The sequence below is a fragment of the Halichoerus grypus genome, chromosome 1 (genome assembly GCF_964656455.1).
Source record: "Halichoerus grypus chromosome 1, mHalGry1.hap1.1, whole genome shotgun sequence".
Lineage (NCBI taxonomy): Eukaryota > Metazoa > Chordata > Mammalia > Carnivora > Phocidae > Halichoerus > Halichoerus grypus.
Genome location: NC_135712.1, coordinates 73,062,707 through 73,082,703, shown reverse-complemented (window position 1 = coordinate 73,082,703; position 19,997 = coordinate 73,062,707). Strand labels below are relative to the sequence as shown.

The following is a 19,997-nucleotide window of genomic DNA, read 5'->3' as shown; positions in this document are numbered from 1 at the left end:
TTTGAAAAATAGTCATGCAAATCTCTTTCGGGGCAAACTATCACCTTCTATTTATGTTTAAATGAATTTTGGCACTCTTAAATTTGTTGGCACTGAAACCAAAATAGGTTCTGTGTAACTCAAGCAAGATATGTATAAATAGCCTTGATTTTTTTTGCAATCATTTTAATTAACAAATTCCTTGTGCATAAATTATCTTTCTAATGAAATCTATAGTGTTTTTAAAAATTTATCATTCTTGGACTAGAACTAAATATTTTCTGTTCTTCTGTTTGCTCAGTTTAAGATGATCCAAATTGAGCCTAGAGAATAGTGTCCAGTCCTTAAATTTGAACTCAGTATTCAGTATTGTTAGTTTATTTAGTATTGTTAGTTTCCCCCTCAGTGTTCTTTCTTTCTCTTCAGGGAGCCAAAATTTGCCTATTTTCAGTCTCCTCTCCTTATCCCCAAAAGGATTCTGATCTTATCTATTTTGTTGATTGATTAATCAGGTATATATACAACCCAGCTTATCTTTGTTATTATTTGTATTTTAAGCCAGTTCTGTGGCTTTCTGTAAGCCAGTTAGCTTTTGAAATTGCAAGAGATAGAGTGTGTGAACACACACACACACACACCTGTGCACACATGTGCACACAAAGAATGAATACTACTTGTCATACTAGGTTGTATGAGGATAATGTACATGAAAAGTGATTTGTAAACTATTATAACTAATGCTGTCTATGGGAGAAAAATATGGTGCGTCTGTAAATTCCTGGCATCATCAAATGAAATGGGTAGTTTTGTTTGGGCAGAGCAGTCAGAAATCAAAATATACCTGCACTAAAGTGAGCAATGAAGATAGATGTCATTTATGTAACATGCAGGTGGCTGAAGGGAATTGTGAAGGGATGAGAAGCCTGTATTTCCAGGCTGCCTATTGAGAAGTCAAGGGAAAGAAGTAGGACATCTAGCTGCTAGAGGTTTATTCTGTGAGCTGATGGATCAGATGTCTGTATCTTTTCATTGGCTTTTTTTTTTTCAGGCTCTATAGCTTAACACAAATGTAGATCAAAATAGCAGGTCCTAATTATAACTGTTCATACCACACTGAATTCAACTGCATTGTACCCAAAACATTTTATTTTTGTGATGTAGTTGTTATTGTCTTAAGTAGTATTTTGTGTGTGTGTGTGTTGCATATGCTTTATGTGATATTTTAGGGTGACTAAGATATTAATTATTTAATTGCCAGGACTACTTGATCTATACTTGGTGATCTGGAAGCAGGGTTACAAGTATTTTATGTCCTAAATGTGATAGTTTATAATTTGCTTACAGGCGTTCTACTCTACTGTAACTATATTTTAAGAAAGTTGTTGGGGGTTTATATTTGACATATGATGCATTTAGGCAGAAATAGGCTCTCAGCGATTTCACATAATATACCTGATTATCAGGAATTGATTACTAACATTAAGCAGGAGATATTGGTGTACCATTAACATTATGTGACCGTTATTATAGATTTATCTCTTTTTTATATGTCATTTAGAAGGATAGCTGACTGTATTGATAGAAATTCACTTTTTAAAAAATGGTATGATGGTACGCATTTAACTTTTGGTTAAAAGTATTAAGTTTATTTTGTTAAAAGAGTGAAGGGAAAATGGGAATGCACAGTTGAGTTCCCTAACTCAGAGTTGAGGAATTAAAAAAGATTTCTGATATCATAATCCTAGATTTAAAGGGTAAAAGGTGTTAGGTGAAGGCAGTGACAGGAAAATTGCAGAGCCCAGGAGGTGAGAGCAAGCAAAGTGACAAAGGTAGCTGAAGACTGTTACCTATGGCTTTAGCATAGAAGGAGGCAAGTGGCAGGAGATAAAACAGTAGATACAAACAAGATATAGATTATGAAGGGCCATGCAAGCCATGTTCAGAAGCTTGGAATTTATCCCACGAGCACTGAGGGCCACTGAATAACTTTAGGGCAGATTCGCGTTTTATTTTAGAATGATCTTTGTAGTAGGGAAAGTGGAATGCTATGAAGAAGGGGGCAGTGAGCAAAGAGGCCGTTGGCTGTTGAAATTATGTAGATGAGAGGTGATGGTGGCAGGAACTTGAATAGTGGTTGTGCAGATGGAGAAGAGGAGACAGTTTTGAAATGTCTGAGAAGTTACCTAGAAGATAGAATTGACAGGATTTAGTGATTGGATGTATAGGTAATGGAGAAGTCAGTTAAACAGTGAGTGCATTTTTATCCAGTAATTATATTGCTGTGAATTTGTAGGAATGAAGATATATTTGACAAAGATGAACACATAAGAATCTTCACCATTGTTTTGTGTGTAAGTGTAAAAAAATTGAAACCTTATGTTTTCTATTTGGAATTAATATATTTGATTTATTCATAGAGTGGGTTACTGTGGTGCCCATGGAATGGAAATGTATAACATGGAAAACTGTATAACATGCTTTTAACTTTTAAAAAGTATTTATAGGGGCACCTGGGTGGCTCAGTCGTTAAGCATCTGCCTTCGGCTCAGGTCATGATCTCAAGAGTCCTGGGATCGAGCCTGGCATCGGGCTCCCTGCTCAGTGGGAAGCCTGCTTCTCCCTCTCCCACTCCCCCTGCTTGTGTTCCCTCTCTTGCTGTGTCTCTCTCTGCCAAATAAATCTTTAAAAAATAAATAAATAAAAAATAAAAAGTATTTATAAAACAGTCTGTGTAATATGTAAACACACAAATATTTATTCAAGGATTCAATGTTTTTATTGATAAATTAAGCTGAATAGTGATTGTACTACTGAAAGAGGAATTATGGAGGACTTCTTACATTTTCTGTATTGGTTGAAATTATTATATAGAGTGAGTCCTCTGCTTTAAAACAAGAAATTTCCATTTTGAAAAATGTTTTCATTAGAATGGAGTAAAAATGGAGGTAAAGTTCCTGGAGATAATGAGAGGAATACGTAGAACTATAATGTTAATTGTATTTTGTGTATTTGTGGAATTATCCCTAGATGGTGGCAAAATTTAGGATAGAGAAGTCTACAGTCACATAACATATGCTAGGAAATGTAAGTAAGGGTGCACGTCAGGGTGGCAGATGGTGTAAGCACATACGCTGGCCTCAGCCCACAGGGATTTTTGCGTGAGAGTTGAGGACTAATGGTCTGGAAGAGAGATTGTGGGGTGAGGAGAACACAGCTTCCACTTCCTAACTCTGAGCACCTTCCGGTCAGCAGAATATAAGGTCAGCCACTGTCTGGAAGGGAGAGCCAGGAAGGGTTTGAGGATGTAAGGAAGAGGGAAAGAGTGAGAATGTAAAGTGGTTTGTTTGTTCCGGACAGAGTATTGGGGGCACACTGAACATGATTATGATGAAGGGGAGCAGGGGGAGTGTGGACAGGACAGCAGCTTGGTGGTAAAAGGCGCGAGGAGGGTGGGGTGAGGATCGGTGACAGCAGCTACCTGTGGTGGACTGGAAAACAGCCTCCTGTGAGAAAGTTACCTTAGGCTTGTCAGGATTTGATGGTCCGGGATTTTGTTATTATCTCCTTGAAAGGGTGTCTGGGATGCCCAGACTCTGAGGAAGAGATAACAGACCAACTCTGTTCTGAGGCAGGAGCAGCAGAAAGCTTGATGGTCAGAGGCTGGATCCTGGCCTTTTGTTCATCTTTCAAAATCTTGAATTTGTGTTTAAAATTATATCTGAATAGGAGACCCTGAGAAGCTTCTTTTCTTCCAGCTTGCTCCTAAAATTCTCCCCCTGTCATTATCTGTCATTAACAGCATGACTAAATTGACTGTGTCCTTCTGGTCGTGTATCCTTACCTCACGCTCTTTGGTGTTCTGGTTGTCACTGAAAAAAGACCCGAAAGTTAGCAAGGGGAAACCAGCAGCTAAGCTCATTGACTCAGTATACTTGATTTCACACAAGATGTTGAGTAAATATGAGGAGTTTTGGATAGAAGGGAATGTTGACACTGCTCAACCAAGAAAATTGCAGCTTGGCCTTTCGACAGCTGTTTCTGCTACCCTGAGCTTTATGGCTGTGTAGTAGAGGGGTGAAGTTACTCTTAAAACTGACCACTTTTGGCAAGCAGAATGTTTTTGTATGTTATAGTATTATCTTACAGTAGAAATTAGTTTGGGAGAAGCCAAATATTTTCTTGAGAGTTCAGTTTTTTTTCTTGATTGAAATAGTTGTCTTTTTCTTGTTTAGAGATCTGTGTTCTTCTGAGGTGTCTTTAAAGCAGGAAGGATTCTCAACTTGATTATCCATCTTTTATATTGTTACCTTTATTTATCATGATGTGTTCGACAGTTTTACCTAGCAATATCCCAAAGCATCTTTGTGCTTTGTGCTGTGGTCTGATAAATTGTTAAAATTATACCAACAAGTTCTCAGACTTGGACTCCACTTCACAGTCAGTACATAAAAAGTATGTATTAATATGAGGCAAATAAGCACATGAAAAGATGCTCAGAAGTATTAGTCATTAGGGAAATGCAAATGAAAACCACAATGAGATACCACTGTAAACCTGGCAGAATGACTAACCATATCAAATGTTGGCAAGATGTAGAGCATCTAGAACTCTCATCCTGTGCCAGTGGGAATGTAAAATAGTTCAGCCATTTTGAAAAACTGTTTGGCAGTACCATAAAAAGTTATTTATATAATTGCCATATGATACAGCTATTCCAGCCCTAGATATTTTACCCAAGAGGAGCAACAGTGTATGTCCATACAGCGAATGCTCATAGCAGCTTTATTTAGAATAGCCAATAATGGGAAGCAGCCCAGATGTCCATTAGCAGGTAAATAGATAAATAGATTCATATAGTGGAATACTACTCAGCAATAAAAAGAAGTGAAACATGGATATACACAACAATATGGTTGAATCTCAAAATATGCTGAGTGAAAGAAGACAGACAAAAGAGTATACTGTATGATTGCATTTATATGCAATTCTAGAAAATATAAGCTAATCTCTTGTAACAAAGTGGATCCGATGGTTAGAACTTTTGGAGATGATGGGTAAGTTCATTATCTTGATTGTGGTGGCGCACACAGGTGTATTCATATGTCAAAGCTTTAAATATGTGCAATTTATTGTAAGTGAATATTACTTCAATAAAGCTGTTTTTAAAAACTATTATATTTAAATTCGGTGTTTTTGAAACTTTTTTTTTTTTAATTTCAGGGAAGAAATCCTTCAGCAGTCTTTGTGGGAAAGAGTGTCAACTCATGTGATTGAAAACATCTATCTCCCAGCTGCACAGACCATGAATTCAGGGACTTTTAATACGACAGTGGATATCAAGCTTAAACAGTGGACTGATAAACAGCTTCCTAATAAAGCAGTAGAGGTTAGGATATAATTTAATTAAATGGGTAAGAAGCATTATCTGAAGGGAGTAGGAGCTGTGAATTTTAGGTTTTATTCCCATCACAGCCACTGTCTCTCCTAATGGGTCCTTATGCTCCATTTATTCTTTACTCCTCATCTCTATGTTGGGATTAACCTTAATGCTACTACCTTGACTACCGTTATAAAAATTTACTAATTGGTATGCTGCTGGTCTGAGGATATTGGTTCTATTCCAAAGATAGCATGTAACAAAACCAGCAGAATTTGCTTGAATGTGAGATGTTTTTAGCTTTTTCTGTGGATAAGGATTCCATAAGGAAAATGTTTAATGAATAAAACATTTCATTTATTGATTTTCTACAGAGCTCAATTACACTTAAATAATCATTTCCTTAGTTAGGATCCTGCCAGAAGGTTACACTAGGAATTATAAGAAAGTACCTTGAAGAATGCTTTTCTGTTACACGTGGTCTCTACCACTTAGTAGCTATGTGACCCTTGGACTAGCTGCTTCAGCTTTCTGTTTATTTGTCTGTACGTTAGGGATGATAATATTGCCTGCCTCACAGATTGTTCTAAGGACTAAGTGAATATGTAAATGGATGTAATATGTAAAATATTTAAACATAAGTGGCTCACAGTAACTGCACAGTAAGTGCCATCTGCTGTTAGGATGATGACCATCATCTAAGTTGATCTGCCATACGCATTACTCTGAAGAATGATTATTCTAGCAAAGACTCCGCGTGTCCTGTCCTTCTGTGTGAGGTTGCTCACAAAGTTAGACTTGGTGTTAAAGATAATTTTATTTCTTATTACCTGAAAAAGAAAATGTCAGCTAATTTTTAATTATTTGGGTGTGTTTCCCCCTTTCCTGTCCTTCACTCCTGGCTTCACCTCTTTTCTCAGCTTCTTCAATCTTCTCTTTCTAAGAACTGACAGCTGTTCTGCCAAAGCTGCATACAGCTGACCCCTGTCAGTTCTCGACACATTGACCCCTAAAATAACTAGAGGGCTGCCGCCGCCACTCCACTAGCTCTTTTCACAGCTGGCCCGGTCCCATGGTAGGATATTGTCACATCCTAAGGCTCGGCAGGGAAGTGGTCATTCTCTTTCCTGCTGCTTTCTCCCTTCATGCCTGGGTGTGGCAGAAAGCTGTGGATCTGCTGAAGGGTCGGGAAACATAGATTCTAATACCTCACTGGGTATTCTTGGACAGTCACGTTGTTTATGTCATGGTTTAAAATGAGGAGGGCTAAATAAAAAATACAACATTAACTAGCCCACTTAATCATAAGTAGGTTTAGTTCTTACTTTTAACACTATGCTCTTCTTTCACTGGCCAGGTAATTACGAGTTAGCTATAGTATAGGTTGAATGTTACTTATATTGAATACTCAGTATAAGTAATATTCAATATGATTGAAGGTATTGATGCATTGCTTCATATATTTGCATAAAGGCAAAGATGTGAAGAAGATTAGATCTTCACAAAGATGTGAAGAAGACTAAATCATTATGACATTTTAAACTTTCTACAGTATGGAAGAAGCAGGCAAACTCACATGTTGTACAGAATGAAATAAATAAGTGCACTAAATGTGGTGGCTGATTGGAGTGCAAACCTATCTCAAGGGGGCGGCCCCTGTTCAGTTCCAGTTGGTATTATATAGGAATGCGGGTACAGTGCTGCCAGATAGTTCAAGAGAGGCTGGAAACACAGGTTTTATATGAAGTCTGTTTTTAGTGTTGGCTACTAATTTTTTAAAATTTAAAACACTGTGTATGTCTAGCAAAACGTCAGGACGCCAGATCTATCCCACCAGCTACCAGTGTGAGATCTCTAGGCCAGAGTTTGTATTTGCTGCCTTCTTTAAAAAAAAAAAAAAATTGTGGTTTCAATATGTATTTTGTGATAAGCTAACTTACTACATCTATTTGGCTTAACTTCACGTGTTTGTCATGTTACGTATTAAAATAAGTAGTATGAATACAGCTTTTTTTCTTTTAAATCTAGGTTGCTTGGGAGACCCTACAAGAAGAATTTTCCCGCTTCATGACAGAACCAAAAGGGAAAGAGCATGATGACATATTTGATAAACTTAAAGAGGCTGTTAAGGAAGAAAGTATTAAACGCCACAAGTGGAATGATTTTGCGGAGGACAGCTTGGTACATCATTTGTATATTACAGTGTCAGCCTCACAGTTTTATACAATTTCTCAAATTGATACCCTTTTTATAGGAAGTTATTTTTATATGACCATTTCAATTAGGTTCTGAATTTAAAATAATGAAGGAAATAAATAGTTTAACTATCTGTAATCAGCCCTTTAAAGGTTCTCTACTATTTCTTCCAGGGCTGTCATTTCAGAGAAAAAAAAGTTTTCTAGAAAAACTTTTCTCTGAAACTTCGCAGTAAACAGGCTTCTATAAACTTCCACAAATTGTTGTCCACTAGCCATTACATGGGCCTGAACCACAGATGGCTCAGATAGCTGCTTCTCATTTTACCCTTGGTGGTAATGAAAGGAATTAGATGCATTGCTTTTCAGTGGATTTGAGTCATAAAATATTAGATTCCTGAAATAATGCTAAATACCACATGTTGAATGCTTAAAAGGTGCCAGAAACTCTACAATATATTTTGTAAGTACTATTTTATTTAGTTCTTAAGCAGTCCTATTATTGTCCTTGGCAAAGCTCAGACTCAAGCCCTGCTCTAATTACAAAGCCTGGCTCTTGACCTTCACCAAATGCTCCACCTCCAACAGATCTTTTGTTATGTAGAACGTTTGCATCACCATAAACCTTGTTAAGCCCCTGCTCTGCTCAGACAGTTCCAAGGAGGCACCCTTGAAAGATAAGATAGAAGAGTTTTCTAGGAAAATGCGTATCTCACTGGGGGCTGGTTGTAATTATAATTAATTTTTAAACAAGTGTTTTGTCTTCATGTTTGAAAACTATATTCATCCTTTTTTTTTTTTTTTTTAAAGATTTTATTTATTTGGCACAGAGAGAGAGAGAGCACAAGCAGGGGGAGCAGGCAGGCAGAAAGAGAGAGAAGCAGGCTCTCTACTGAGCAAGGAGCCTGATGCGGGGCTCGATTCCAGGACCCTGGGATCATGACCTGAGCCGAAGGCAGCCGCTTAACCAACTGAGTCACCCAGGCGCCCTGAAAACTATATTCATTCTTGTTAAATACCTTATTAAGACTAGCTTCCTTCGAGAAGTGTCTTTTTTCGTTCATTCATTTAAAAATTACAAAATTTAGAAATCAGTTTTCTTATAATAAATAACTCACATTTGCTTATAGCTGTCCAGACCTTTTAAGCTTCTCTCCTTTATACTTTTCATTGATGTTAACAGTGAGACAGTGGTTGTTGTTCTCCTCTTTTCTAAGAATGCAGACACACAGATCATATGGCAAAAAAGGAGAGGTAGCGAAGATCTGAATCATTAACTCCTGAGTACTAGGGTTCTAGGTGCAGATTTTATGTAGTTACATGTATAATATGCCTCTCTCTATCTTAGACATAGTTCATTTAATTTGGTATAGGAAAAAATCTTCACTGTTCATTCTTTTGGGAGAAAGCTGACAATAGGCAGATAATAGGACCTCCTGCATTTGCATGGGAGCGACATACTTTTATGTTTAGGTGCATCTATTATTTTGTGTATTTGATAAGCTGTCTATTTGAATAAAATTACTAAGATGATAAGGCATAAATCAAATTAGCTGTTTTTCTTTCCTTCTTATTTCAGAGGGTTATTCAGCACAATGCTTTAGAAGACCGTTCCATATCTGATAAACAGCAGTGGGATGCAGCTATTTATTTTATGGAAGAAGCTCTTCAAGCTCGTCTCAAGGATAGTAAGTAGGGACACAGGTTATTGAGTTTTGAGTATTCCCAGTGGTAAAGGAGTTATCCAACTTGATGAACATTTGTTAAAAAAAAAAAAAAGCTTTTAAAAAATAAATGAAACAAACATTTTATAGTCTTTGTCATTAATACTATAGTTAAATATTTTTTGTGAGATTTTTCAGTCAACTGCTTAGTAGCTACTGAAAATATTAAGTAAACTGGACACATGTTTATATGTACTTACATTCTAAAAAACTATAATTGAAGACTATTTTAGTGTTTGCCTCTATACTTACAGGAACTTTATAAGCAGTTGTACCTTTCATAGATTGTAAACATACATAATTAAAATAAATTTCTTATATATGTACCATAACCATCATGTAGTCTTTTTATTTATTTCAACTGACTTTATATTGATATAGCAGTTTGAAATAGTTAAGAAAACAAAACTATTTACTATTAGTTACAATTTATGAACTTGGTAAGTGATAAAATTTCTTGATGAATTAAAATTTTTTTTAATTTTTCTAGCTGAAAACACAATTGAAAACATGATAGGTCCAGATTGGAAAAAGAGGTGGTTATACTGGAAGAACCGGACCCAAGAACAGGTAAAGACAAACAAATCTCTGTGTTATGATATAATTTTGTTTATTTTAATTCAAGCATTAAATACAAGTTTTGCATGCCTCCAGTCCAAGCTTAATAATTTCAAATGTTTTTTATCAGCCTTTCTAAAATATAATGAATCTTTAGAATAAATAGAAAACTACAAAAGAAAGTTGGTTTTTTGTTTTGTTTTTGTTTTTGTTTTTTAAGTGAAGTAGCTGTGTTATTAAAAGGAAGAGGAAATGAGCCATGCCCCTTTTGTGGTAGATTACTTTGTTCATTTCAATTCCCTATTTGAGGTAAAGTGAAAATTAAAGTTATGAACAGAAATAAAAAATGACAAGAATTTAAAGGATGTAGAGTGAAAGTGATTAGAATATAAGCTTATAGTGACTTTTTTTTACCTCATCTGTTGTTACCTCTGGATTTTTCTGTTAGTTTGCTGTTGTGTTCCCAAAATAGGTATAAAAATTCACATAGGAAGTAGAACTATAGAATTTATTCATTCAATAAATATTTAATGAGCACTTCAGTAGAACAAAATGGTAAAGGCAAGTATAAATAACTTGACAAATGAATACAGGAAAGATGTACAGATCATTCAAGTCCCCATCCCCTATCGTCTTTTTATTCCTTATTGTTACGGCTTCTCTTTTTACACCACATCTCATTCTTATGTTCATTCCTTAAACAGAAGCGAGAAAACAGGATATAGAACCAAAATACATAAGTGAAGGAAGTAATGAATAAGAAAAAGAGGTGGAATCCAATCTCCCTTCTTTGCTTTTGTCTTTGAATCCGTGTAGTTAGAGAAAGGAGACCAAGATACAGAAATATCAAGAGAAAAAATTTAAAAAATGGAAAACTATCAAAGGTCATGTCATTCCTGTTTTCTTTTTTCTTTTCATCTTAAATACAGAATTAAGTTATATAATCAATCAACACCCTATATATACATGTAGAGATATAGGTAGAGATATCTTTTTTTAGTTTCATGCATTTTCTGTTTCATAAGCTGTCTATCAGATGTGAATTCCAGTTTGTCTTAAAAAAAGTGAAGGGACAGTCTTCCTCTTCTCTTTTTTTTGATAGGATTCTTGTGGAAAAATGAGTCATTAAGAGACTGGAGAGAAGCTGAGGAAGTGGACAGAGTTAGTGGTTGGATCATGTGTGTTTTCAGGGAGCATCAGTTATCTCTCACGACACATGGGATGAGAGGACGAAGTCTGTCAGAAAAGAATTTCTAGGAGATCCATCAGAGGTTTCCGATTTTGACTAGAAGAAGAATTGATTGAAAAGAACTGGCATGAGGCAGATAAACTTGGAAGAAAAATGGTTTCAGACCATCATGGCTTAAGGGAAATTAGACCTAAAGTTTCCAGAATAATCAAAGATGGCAACTTGCCTCAGCAACTAGTGGCAAATATGCTTTGGTCAAACACTCTCAGAGAGAAATAATTCTTAGTTGTAAGTTATTTTCTCAGGAATTTGAACCCATACGGGATTCCTGCAAGAGAAGTAGAGGAATTAGTTTTAAGATAAATGCAAGGATCTGTGGCCTAGGAGAGGACTGTGGAAACCCTTCAGAGAAGAGCCTTCTCAGGATTTCAGGGCAGCATGTGTAAGACCCAGACTGACTATAGAACAGAGGCCATAATTGGGAATATAGGGGGAGGGACATCAGGACCGCCTGGGGAAGTGTTTGAATGTGTTGTGTTTCATTTTCTGTTTCAAAAGAAAGCCCCTCCTGTCAGACTCACTGAATCAAGTTCTCATTCTCTAACCTTTTTATCCCTCCTGCTCCCTGTTGAAAACCACTATTCTAGACCTCATTCCTAGAGGTTACTGTGAGAAACAGATTCTGGAAGAGGTTGAGATTATCCCCATATCTCACACTGCAAGTTTAGATGACTGTGTAATAATTCTTTCTGTCTTTTTGAATGACTGATTTAGTAGGAAAAGAAATTTAAGATTGTCCTGTGTTAAAGATAAGAAGTCTATGCTCTGAGAACTATTTTGTGCTTTTATATTGTTATATTTTCCTTAGTTTTCTAGGTAAAAATCCATCCCTTTGAAACATTCTCACCTTGTCTGAACTGAACTGTGGAGATCTTGTTCAGGATGGATGGGAGAGTAGTGTTCTCCTGAAGACCCAATGTGATCAGGGGACGGGTGGACAGACAGAAGTGAAAACAGGACAAGAGTTGGGGAATATCCTCTAACTTAGAGATTTCCTTCTTACTTCAGACCAAGAGCAGATGTTTAAGGAAACTGTAAAATTTCTCTTCATTAAGTAATAGCTCTTCTAAAGTGTCATGTTTTCAGAGAATATTAACTAGTAGTTTCACTTATAAGCCAGTTATTTACATTTACATTTTATTCTTCTATAAGTACTCAGATACTGTAGCTTGCTATAGTTTGGGGCAAAGTGTTGTGGTAGTAGCTTGTTTAGAGTAATCAGTGAATTTGAAGCTAGTTTCTTTTACCATGCAATTTTGAAAGGATTGAAAAAAGAAAAGATAAACGTAATTTGACACTGTATAGGAGTCTTATTTTCAAATTTATCACTAGTGTGTATATGTTTTCCTCCTTTGGTCATAAGACTGTGAACAATTATAGAGAAGAGTTTGGAAGTATATTTAAGAATGATAGGTACCTTGGCACACCCAGCAGGCTCAGTCAGTAGAGGGTGCTACCCTTGATCTCAGGGTTTTAAGCTCGAGCCCCAGTTGGGTATAGAGATTACTTGAAAATAAAAATCTTAGGGGTACCTGGGTGACTCAGTTGGTTAAGTGTCTGCCTTCGGCTCAGGTCATGATCCCAAGGTCCTGGGATGGAGCCCCACATGGGGCTCCCTGCTCATCAGGGAGTCTGCTTCTCCCTCTCTCTCTGCCCCTCCCCTGCTTGTGCTCTCTCTCTCTCCTGCTTTTCTCTCTCATGCTTGCTTGCTCTCTCGCAAATAAATAAAAATCTTTAAAATAAATAAAATAAAAATAAAATCTTAAAAGGGGTAGATGATAGGTACCTTGCAGAAGCAATCTAAAGCACAATTTTTAATGAACATACTTTTTTTAAAAAAATCCCAACTATGGGTCGCCTGGGTGGCTCAGTTGGTTAAGCGACTGCCTTCGGCTCAGGTCATAATCCTGGAGTCCCAGGATCGAGTCCAGCATCGGGCTCCCTGCTCAGCAGGGAGTCTGCTTCTCCCTCTGACCCTCCCCCCTTTCATGTGCTCGCTCTCTCTCTCTCATTCTCTCTCTCAAATAAATAAATAAAATCTTAAAAAAAAAAAATCCCAACTATGAATTTCATATTTAATTTATCAGAAAAGAAACATGTCAGCAGGTGCAAGTCCTTAGAGTCATCTAGTTCTTAGATACGAGGCATTTATAGAACATTATCTCTTCCCATGTATTCAGGGTCCTTTTTCCTAGAGCGATATCCCACCCTAAGGTCAAGAAGCTATATAGTAAGGTACCTGGTACTGTAACTTCGACAATGAAACATTTCAGCAAAAGTGAAATATGTAACAAATAAGGCCTTTTTTTTTTTTTTTTTTGCCTCACTGAGTCCAGCTTACCCTGCCTTTGTAAGCCGGTTGTGCTGTATTTATAAGCCAGGGTATTATGTTCTTTTTGTTGCTTGTGTGGAGCTCGTGTCCCCTATTGTTCAATAGCAGTATATTTAGTAAAATTTTTTGTAAGTGTGCCAAGTCATGAACCATAAAACAAGTCCTCTTTGAAACAATTTAAAGTTTGTCCACAATGAAACCAAGAACGAATTGGAGAAGATGTTGAAGTGCACCGAGGATCACCCAGCCTATCTCGCGAGCGACGAGATAACTACGGTCCGAAAGAACCTTGAATCCCGAGGAGTAGAAGTGGACCCAAGCTTGGTAATACGTACTGCTGATAAGCATGCACATGCTTCCTGAATCTCTGTTTCTTGCGGTGACATGTGACTACTTCTCATGTGTTATTTGGGTATTTAAGTGCTTTAATTTGACTTTGGTCGTGTGGACTTTTGCTGACAGTAAAAACAGTCATTTTGACTGTGTACAGAGTAGAGATTTATTCTCAGTATTGCTTTCTTAAGTGTAATGCTTTAATTTGTAAGCAAGGATATTGAGACTTGAAAAGGTGATATACCTGGGCAAGTTCAGCAGGGAGCTCTGGCAGGAGGGGGGTGAAGCCCAGCCACATCTCTGCACCCTGCTGCACTGCTTCAGATTGCAAAATATAAGTTCTGCTTCGATACGGTTCTTTTGTATGTGTGTTTTCTCAGTCAAATGTACCTTAATCAGGTATGAGTGGGTTTAGAAAAAATATGAATGTTAAGTTTTTATTAAATTGGATAGTGCCTTAGGCTTCTATCTCATTTTCCTCATTCGTAATAAATACAAGAATAAAAATAATTACAGTTTAGACTGTGTTTTACTTTACCTTCATGATGCTTATTTGGGAAAATTTTTAAAAAATAACTTTCTGGGCCAGTGTGCCCCCAGTTAAGGTGTAAGGGATCGAAATTTCATTTTAATATTAGCTTAAGTTAAGTGAAACCCAATTAGAAAAATAATTCTAAGGGGAAAAATAATCCTGTAAGAAATTTCAGAGCCACACATAAATTCTTTTAGAGATTATCTACTATTTATGTTTCTACATTTGAGAAATGAGTATACTTAATATAAATTCTACCAGAGGTCAGAACAAGAAAAGAAAGCGGGTAAAACTCAGAGCAGTTCAAGCTGTTATATCTAGCATTATTTATAAATTGAAAATGAAATTAAAACTAATGATAATTACATGAAACTGTTAGTTGAATATAAATTTAATTTATCCACATTTGGACTTTGCCCACATATTAGGATGTGGATTGGCTATATATCTTAATTACTTTTTCTGAGCAAGAAAATCTCTAGTTTTTTCCAAGAGACATTTTGTTCAGGGTACTTTATGAAGCTATGAAATAGCGAAGTATTATGACAAGAATAGCAGATGGGCTAGATGTCAGAGATGTGAATACTAGCACAGTTTCATCCCATTCATTAGTAATAGTACCTTTAGTAACTAATATAATCTCTTTGAACTTCCACTTTCCTCATCTGTCATATAGTGTTGGTGATACTTGTTATACCTACTTAACATTATTATTGTCATGCTCAGAAAAGATAATGGTGTGAAAGAACCTTGAACACTCTACATAGTAATGACATCGGAGGGTTCATTTTGTTGTGGTAACAATGAAATGTAGTAATCAAAAAGGAAATATTGTTGCATTGATAGACATGGTCTGAGACCAGCTTCCTAGTCCTAAAACTCTGTCCTTAGATTTGGCTCACTACCCCTTTTTCCTTGGGGCTCCTTACCTCTTACTAGGGAAGATAATAATCTCAACCCTATATACCCTACAGGATGATTATATGAATATAATAACAATGCTTGTTAAAAACATTGCATATTTAGAAGTACGTAAACTGGTAAGGAGTCAGAGGAGTGGTAAATCTAATCTTTGTCTTAAAAAAAATTTTTTTAATGGATAAAAAAGGTTGGTAGAATAATAACATTACTATTAGTTTTAATTATTTTTTTTTATAAGTAAACTCTTGGATGACTTTTCAGAATGTGTTTGGTCAACCTGCAGAGTGTACAGTAACTCAGTTTTTTGTTTTCTTTTTTCATTTTAGATTAAGGATACTTGGCACCAAGTTTATAGAAGACACTTCTTAAAAACAGCTCTAAACCATTGTAACCTTTGTCGAAGAGGCTTTTACTACTACCAAAGGCATTTTGTAGATTCTGAGGTAAGGTGTCCAAAAACAAGGGGAAATGCTTTTAGTGATCGTTTACATGCTTAAACTATAACTTTAGCATTAGTTTTAAATCCTTTGTTCTGCTGGGGAAAGAATGTGTGATTGATGAAGAATAACCTAACTGCTGTCTTTTCTAAGGTATTCCAGTTTATATTTTACACACTATAATATTTTGTATGCGAATAATAGGCGCTAAACCACTTTTTAAATTTTTTTTTAAGAATTAACTTTTTGGGGCACCTGGGTGGCTCAGTCATTTAAGCGTCTGCCTTCAGCTCAGATCATTATCTCAGGGTTCTGTGATCGAGTCCCATGTTGGGCTCTCTGCTCAGCGGGGAGTCTGCTTCTACCTCTCCTTCTGCCACTTGCTTGTGCTTGCTCTCTCTCTGATAATAAATCAATAAACAAAATCTTAAAAAAAAAGAATTAACTTTTTTATGTTAGAAAATAATACATTCTTGTTGTGGAAATGCAATGAACAAATGTAAAAAAAAATTGCAAAAGGAAATAGTCTCTTAATTTAAATATTCCCTATTGAGGAATAAATCACTTATAATCCCCTGACCCAGAAGTAATTTTAGTTAACATTTATATATATATCTGTTCAATTCTTTCTAAGTTGTGTGTGCATGTGTATGATGTAACAATCCATTTGGATAGTGGAAATCATACTGCAAAAACAGTTTTTATTGTGCTTTTTCCTGTATTGTAATTCTTTCTTTATATCATTAAAATCTCTAAACAATTATTTAAAAGAAGTATATAAGGTTGTACGTTAATGCCACGTTTCACAGAGTAACCCCTAGGTGGCAGCAGACTCATGTATTTTGAGCATTTTCTTACAAGCAGAAATGCTTTTTAAAGTATCCTTCTGAAAGAGCTCTCTGTTAGTCAGTGATCTTATTTGAGACCCCTAAAATAAGCTTTTGAGTTTTCTACAGCTTAAAATAAATTTGTATTTAAATATATCTATGTAAAAAGTGGCAAGTTTTTTGCATAATTGTTGAGGGGCCTTTCTATAGAATAAGCTTCTTTTAAAACATAACATATTATTAATTTACTTTTATATACAATTGCATTTCAAAACTGGCTTGAGTGCACAAAGAAAAGAGGTTAACCTAAGGGTATATTTAAGCTAACATGGTTGTTAGCTGAAATTAAATAAAAATTAAGGGTATGTGCTATGAATTTCTACTTGTATATAATGTCGTGCAATTCTCTACTTCCCAAGTTTATTTGCTTTGTCATTGGAATCAAACCTCTGTGGTTGGGGGGGGCAGATTGACGCGAAATCATGCAGATGTTCATGGACCTGTGCAGAAAAGATTCAGTGGCTTATATCTACAATAGGAATACATCTATTAGGTAAATATGAGGGTTTTTATTAAAGTTTAGGGTATAGGTACTAACTTCAGTAGTCATATGTGTTTATGATCGTGGTTTTCATTTTTAAATTTGCATCTGGTAATTTTAATTACCTAAATTTCAGTTGGAATGCAATGATGTCGTCCTGTTTTGGCGAATACAGCGCATGCTTGCTATCACTGCAAATACTTTAAGGCAGCAACTTACAAACACTGAAGGTAAGCCACAGAGGGACCACTTTCTAACATCAAAAAAATAGTAATAACTCATTTTTAATGGAAGGATATCAAAATACTTCTTTAAAAATAGATTCGTTAGGGGCACCTGGGTGGCTCAGTTGGTTAAGCCTCTGACTCTTGATTTCTGCTCAAGTCATGATCTCAGGGTCATGAAATTGAGTCTGCTTGAGATTCTCTCTCTCTCCCTCTCCCTCTACCCCTGCCCACCCCACACGCGCACTTTCTATCAAATAAATTAAAAATAAATTTAAAAAAAATAGACTTGTTAGAAAAATTAAGAACTATAATCTGCCCTTAAAATATTAACGAAAATAAATCATAATTGGAAAAGATGGGAGATAAAACATAGCAGGAGTCTCCCTTCATTACACAAAAACTGTTAGAAAAGGACTCCTAAGCAACACTTAAGTTTTTTGGGGGAAATCCTCACTTCTTTAAAGTGTTAGGACTTGAGAATATGACTTTCTCTGAAATATGTATTAGATTCATGTTGGATAAAAGTACTGTATGACAGGTACAGATTCTCCCTATATCTGTGAGAAGTCGGAACTGAATAGATCTAACATGATGAGAACAATTGGGACTTACTCTCCAAATATTGCTAATTTATCCTCCCTGTGCATTCATAAAAATGATGCTCCTCAAGTTTTTTGTTTACTTTGAACAGTCAGGCGATTAGAGAAAAATGTGAAAGAGGTATTGGAAGATTTTGCTGAAGACAGCGAGAAGAAGGTAAAACTGCTCACTGGCAAACGAGTTCAGCTGGCTGAAGACCTCAGTAAGTAGTTCTTCCTACCCTTCACCTGACTGCCTTTTCTCCTTCCCCGTATCCATTCATCCGTTTAATCACAAACTGGAGAAAAGTATATACAAGAACTTTTTTCCATGAACTATTTGAGAGAAAGTTGCTGACCCGTAGCCCCATCATTTTCAAGTACTTTAATGTGTGTTTCTTAGAAACAAGGATTTTCTCCTAGCAACCATAATGCAACCATCAAAATCAGGATGTTGACACTGATACATTACTGCATCTAATTTTCAGACCCCATTCAAGTGTCATGTGTCATCCTAGTGTTGTCCTTCCATGTAACAAGATGTTCCACGCTCATCTTGTACTTTCCCTAATCCAGCTTCCTTTTTTTGGAGAATGGTATTTAGAAATCAAGAGTGGGGAACTAGATATGCTGATTGTTACTGGAATATCACTGTTCCCAGACCGTCTCAATGGAAAGAGCTGGGGAACAGATTTTGCATGCGTGTGTGTGTGTGTGTGTGTGTGTGTGTGTAGACACATTTACACACATTTACATCTATATTCCTAACCATAGGTATATGTCTGTATTGAAAATCATAAGTTGACACTGATACTTCCCATTTTAATTCAGTAGTACAGAGTTCATCCTAGTTTTCTCCTTTTTCTAACCATGAGAAATCTGTCTCCAAGTCTCCTTAATATTTACTTCCTTTGATCAGTCTTCCTGTATGTAACTAAACTTGTCACTGTTCCCTTCATTGCACAGCATCCTTTTCACCCAGTTCAGACTCTAACCACCCAACTCCAGGCCACCACCACAGTGACTCGCCCTGTATTGACACCCTTTTCACTGAGCTCATGCTCTGGCATTGTGTACCAGACGTATCCCCCTTTATCCTTCCCACCTCTTCCCCTGCAGCAGGACATCCTCCTCACCTGAAGCCAGGCCATGCTTTTGTAGAGGACAACCCCTTCACCCTACATATGCTCCCATACTGTGCACCAGACTGGACTGCCCTCCTACAGGGCTACTCTCCTCACTACTGGGTCAAGCCCCCAGCACCCCCATGTGAACACCCTCTTCAGCCAGGTCGGGCTTTAACAACTACACTAGACCCACAAGGCTTTCCCTTCTGCCACCCCTCCCCCACCTCCAATCTAGCTTGGCCTTCCTGATCACCTTTTCACTTTGTTTGGGGGGGATGTTTGGTTCTTTCCTGAATGCTAGTTGGTTCCTAGCTTTAAGGTATTTGGATTGCATATTAAGATTTACTTAGATCCTTGAGAACCCAAGGAAATCCATGAAAGAGTAATATTAAATAAAAATAAAAATACTGAGGTTGGTCCTTCTGTTTGAGCTTACCTTGGTACAAGTTTCCCCTCATTTAATTTCATGAAACAAAGTATTTTTCCTTTCAGTATATACTTAAATTTAGTGTCTTAGGATTTTTCTGATATGTAAGAAAGTTCATCACATTTGAAAACCATTTCTAATCTGAACTTAGGTCACTACAATACGCTCCCTAAAATGTCCAAGAGAAAGCAGCGGTTGTCCTGCTTAACACCCCGCGCCTCAGCAGCGCGCTCCATCACCGCCGTCGCCGCTGCCTCTTGTCATTTGTTCTCTTTCTGTCCTCTCTTCCCTTAAATAGTCTTTTTTTAAAAACGTATCTCATTTTAGCTTTTATTTCCATTTTCTTTTGCTTTTCTTTTAATTTCTTTCATGTCACTTTATCAGAATAATTAAGTTTGTGCTAACTCGCAGAAGATCTGTGTTTGAATATGAACTGCCGTTCACTAGCTGTGTTATCTTAGGCAGGGTATCTCTCAGAGTCTTAGCCTCTTGTTTGTAAAAATGACTCCAGTAGTTATTATATTGCTAGGAGGGGCTTTGGGAGAATTACTTCAAAAACCACTTGCAAGTCCCTGCTTCACAATTTTATGCTATATTAGTGCTGTTACAGGAAGAGGTGTGTCAGTGTCGCAA

At 36.6% G+C, this 19,997-nt stretch overlaps 1 protein-coding gene across 4 annotated transcripts in view; it reads left to right on the top strand.

Annotated features, from left to right (window-relative positions):
• Nucleotides 1-19,997, top strand: part of OPA1 (OPA1 mitochondrial dynamin like GTPase) — an 85,190-nt gene that overhangs the window by 41,758 nt on the left and 23,435 nt on the right. For all 4 annotated transcript variants that reach the window (XM_036102059.2, XM_078067898.1, XM_078067899.1 and 1 more), the window contains 8 exons: nucleotides 5,200-5,365; nucleotides 7,385-7,537; nucleotides 9,131-9,239; nucleotides 9,766-9,845; nucleotides 13,598-13,738; nucleotides 15,527-15,643; nucleotides 17,142-17,235; nucleotides 17,924-18,034. In XM_036102059.2, the coding sequence (XP_035957952.2) occupies nucleotides 5,200-5,365; nucleotides 7,385-7,537; nucleotides 9,131-9,239; nucleotides 9,766-9,845; nucleotides 13,598-13,738; nucleotides 15,527-15,643; nucleotides 17,142-17,235; nucleotides 17,924-18,034 (971 nt within the window). The remainder of the gene's footprint in view (nucleotides 1-5,199; nucleotides 5,366-7,384; nucleotides 7,538-9,130; nucleotides 9,240-9,765; nucleotides 9,846-13,597; nucleotides 13,739-15,526; nucleotides 15,644-17,141; nucleotides 17,236-17,923; nucleotides 18,035-19,997) is intronic.